The sequence below is a fragment of the Blastomyces gilchristii genome, assembly GCF_000003855.2.
Source record: "Blastomyces gilchristii SLH14081 genomic scaffold supercont1.7, whole genome shotgun sequence".
NCBI classification, from domain to species: Eukaryota; Fungi; Ascomycota; class Eurotiomycetes; order Onygenales; family Ajellomycetaceae; genus Blastomyces; species Blastomyces gilchristii.
Genome location: NW_003101676.1, coordinates 2,161,375 through 2,163,874, shown reverse-complemented (window position 1 = coordinate 2,163,874; position 2,500 = coordinate 2,161,375). Strand labels below are relative to the sequence as shown.

The 2,500-nt window shown below is 53.1% G+C and overlaps 1 protein-coding gene and 1 non-coding gene across 2 annotated transcripts in view; one reads left to right on the top strand and one right to left on the bottom strand.

Moving 5' to 3' along the window:
- The window catches only part of BDBG_17016, a 1,796-nt gene extending 110 nt beyond the window's left edge, over positions 1-1,686 (bottom strand). The window contains exon 1 of the ribosomal RNA XR_004198593.1: positions 1-1,686. This exon is cut by the window's left edge and continues 110 nt beyond it. This is a non-coding gene — a ribosomal RNA (18S ribosomal RNA).
- A 653-nt stretch (positions 1,687-2,339) lies between these two features.
- BDBG_17015 (uncharacterized protein) overlaps positions 2,340-2,500 on the top strand; it is a gene marked incomplete at its 5' end in the record, with an annotated part of 995 nt that continues 834 nt past the window's right edge. Inside the window, one exon of the mRNA XM_031724832.1 lies at positions 2,340-2,428. Coding sequence (XP_031578245.1) covers positions 2,340-2,428 — 89 coding nt within the window. The remainder of the gene's footprint in view (positions 2,429-2,500) is intronic.

The window sequence follows — 2,500 nt, the reverse complement described above, 5'->3', positions numbered from 1 at the left end:
CTGAGCCAGTCCGAAGGCCTCACTGAGCCATTCAATCGGTAGTAGCGACGGGCGGTGTGTACAAAGGGCAGGGACGTAATCGGCACAAGCTGATGACTTGTGCCTACTAGGCATTCCTCGTTGAAGAGCAATAATTGCAATGCTCTATCCCCAGCACGACAGGGTTTAACAAGATTACCCAGACCTCTCGGCCAAGGTGATGTACTCGCTGGCCCTGTCAGTGTAGCGCGCGTGCGGCCCAGAACATCTAAGGGCATCACAGACCTGTTATTGCCTCAAACTTCCATCGGCTTGAGCCGATAGTCCCTCTAAGAAGCCAGCGGCCCGCAAACGCGAGCCGGGCTATTTAGCAGGTTAAGGTCTCGTTCGTTATCGCAATTAAGCAGACAAATCACTCCACCAACTAAGAACGGCCATGCACCACCATCCAAAAGATCAAGAAAGAGCTCTCAATCTGTCAATCCTTATTTTGTCTGGACCTGGTGAGTTTCCCCGTGTTGAGTCAAATTAAGCCGCAGGCTCCACGCCTTGTGGTGCCCTTCCGTCAATTTCTTTAAGTTTCAGCCTTGCGACCATACTCCCCCCAGAACCCAAAAACTTTGATTTCTCGTAAGGTGCCGAACGGGTCATCATAAGAACCCCGTCCGATCCCTAGTCGGCATAGTTTATGGTTAAGACTACGACGGTATCTGATCGTCTTCGATCCCCTAACTTTCGTTCACTGATTAATGAAAACATCCTTGGCGAATGCTTTCGCAGTAGTTAGTCTTCAGCAAATCCAAGAATTTCACCTCTGACAGCCGAATACTGACGCCCCCGACCATCCCTATTAATCATTACGGCGGTCCTAGAAACCAACAAAATAGAACCACACGTCCTATTCTATTATTCCATGCTAATGTATCCGAGCAAAGGCCTGCTTTGAACACTCTAATTTTTCACAGTAAAAGTCCTGGTTCCCCCCACAGCCAGTAAAGGCCATGGGGCTTCCCAGGAGGAAAGGTCCGGCCGGACCAGTGCACGCGGTGAGGCGGACCGGCCAGCCAGACCCAAGGTTCAACTACGAGCTTTTTAACTGCAACAACTTTAATATACGCTATTGGAGCTGGAATTACCGCGGCTGCTGGCACCAGACTTGCCCTCCAATTGTTCCTCGTTAAGGGATTTAGATTGTACTCATTCCAATTACAAGACCCGAAAGAGCCCTGTATCAGTATTTATTGTCACTACCTCCCGTATCGGGATTGGGTAATTTGCGCGCCTGCTGCCTTCCTTGGATGTGGTAGCCGTTTCTCAGGCTCCCTCTCCGGAATCGAACCCTAATTCCCCGTTACCCGTTGCCACCATGGTAGGCCACTATCCTACCATCGAAAGTTGATAGGGCAGAAATTTGAATGAACCATCGCCGGCGCAAGGCCATGCGATTCGATAAGTTATTATGAATCACCAAGGAGCCCCGAAGGCATTGGTTTTTTATCTAATAAATACACCCCTTCCGAAGTCGAGGTTTTTAGCATGTATTAGCTCTAGAATTACCACGGGTATCCAAGTAGTAAGGTACTATCAAATAAACGATAACTGATTTAATGAGCCATTCGCAGTTTCACCGTATAGATTGCTTATACTTAGACATGCATGGCTTAATCTTTGAGACAAGCATATGACTACTGGCAGAATCAACCAGGTAGCTAACTTTTGAGCCCGGAGGCCGAAGGCACCCCGGGCCTGAACCCCCGGAGGGGACAGGAAGTAGCTAGACGGAAGGAGTTCCCGGTTACAGAAACTCACCGGGGACGACCAGGCGGCGCACCGCGTTGGACATCCGGACGGTATTCAATTGCCCCCACTGAGATTTTCAGAGGACGGTCCGCGGCAGGGCCGGGCTCCAACCCGCGAGGGGAGCCCGTCTGCCGCATCGGTCCCTCCGATGGAGGATCACGGCCCCAGACACGCTGACGAGCAGCGGCTTCCGGAGCCGACTTTCCCCCTGGAAATCTGATTCGAAAACGTTCGCCAGCGGCCAACAATCGACAGACCCCAACCGGAACCGGAGCCCGCGAGGGACTCCGGGATTCCGACACCCGCCGCGAGACCCGCTTCTCCGGAATGGAGGGAAGGGCAGGCGGCGGCAGGTGCTCGAGCCCGCCGTGGATTGAAGGGCCCACCGGGTTCTCCGATGATGCCCTTAACCATACGTGGAAGGCTCTATCCGACATGGAACTAAGGGTGTTTGGTGGACGACCGCGCAGGATCGAGAAAACCGGGCGTCGAGGGGTCCGGGAGCTCATAGAGTACAAGCCGCCCAGGTACCCCTCTCCGCCGCCGTCAATCTCGCCGCGATGCCACCTGTAGAGAAGCGCATGAGCTTCTTGCCTACACATACTCACCGGACGCTTCTCGGGTCGTCTTCTGCCGGACTGGGCTCCTGGTACTGGAAATGACGGTGGGGGGGATGGTTTTCTATGGGAAAATAGAAACTGGGCCACCTCAACATAGGAAA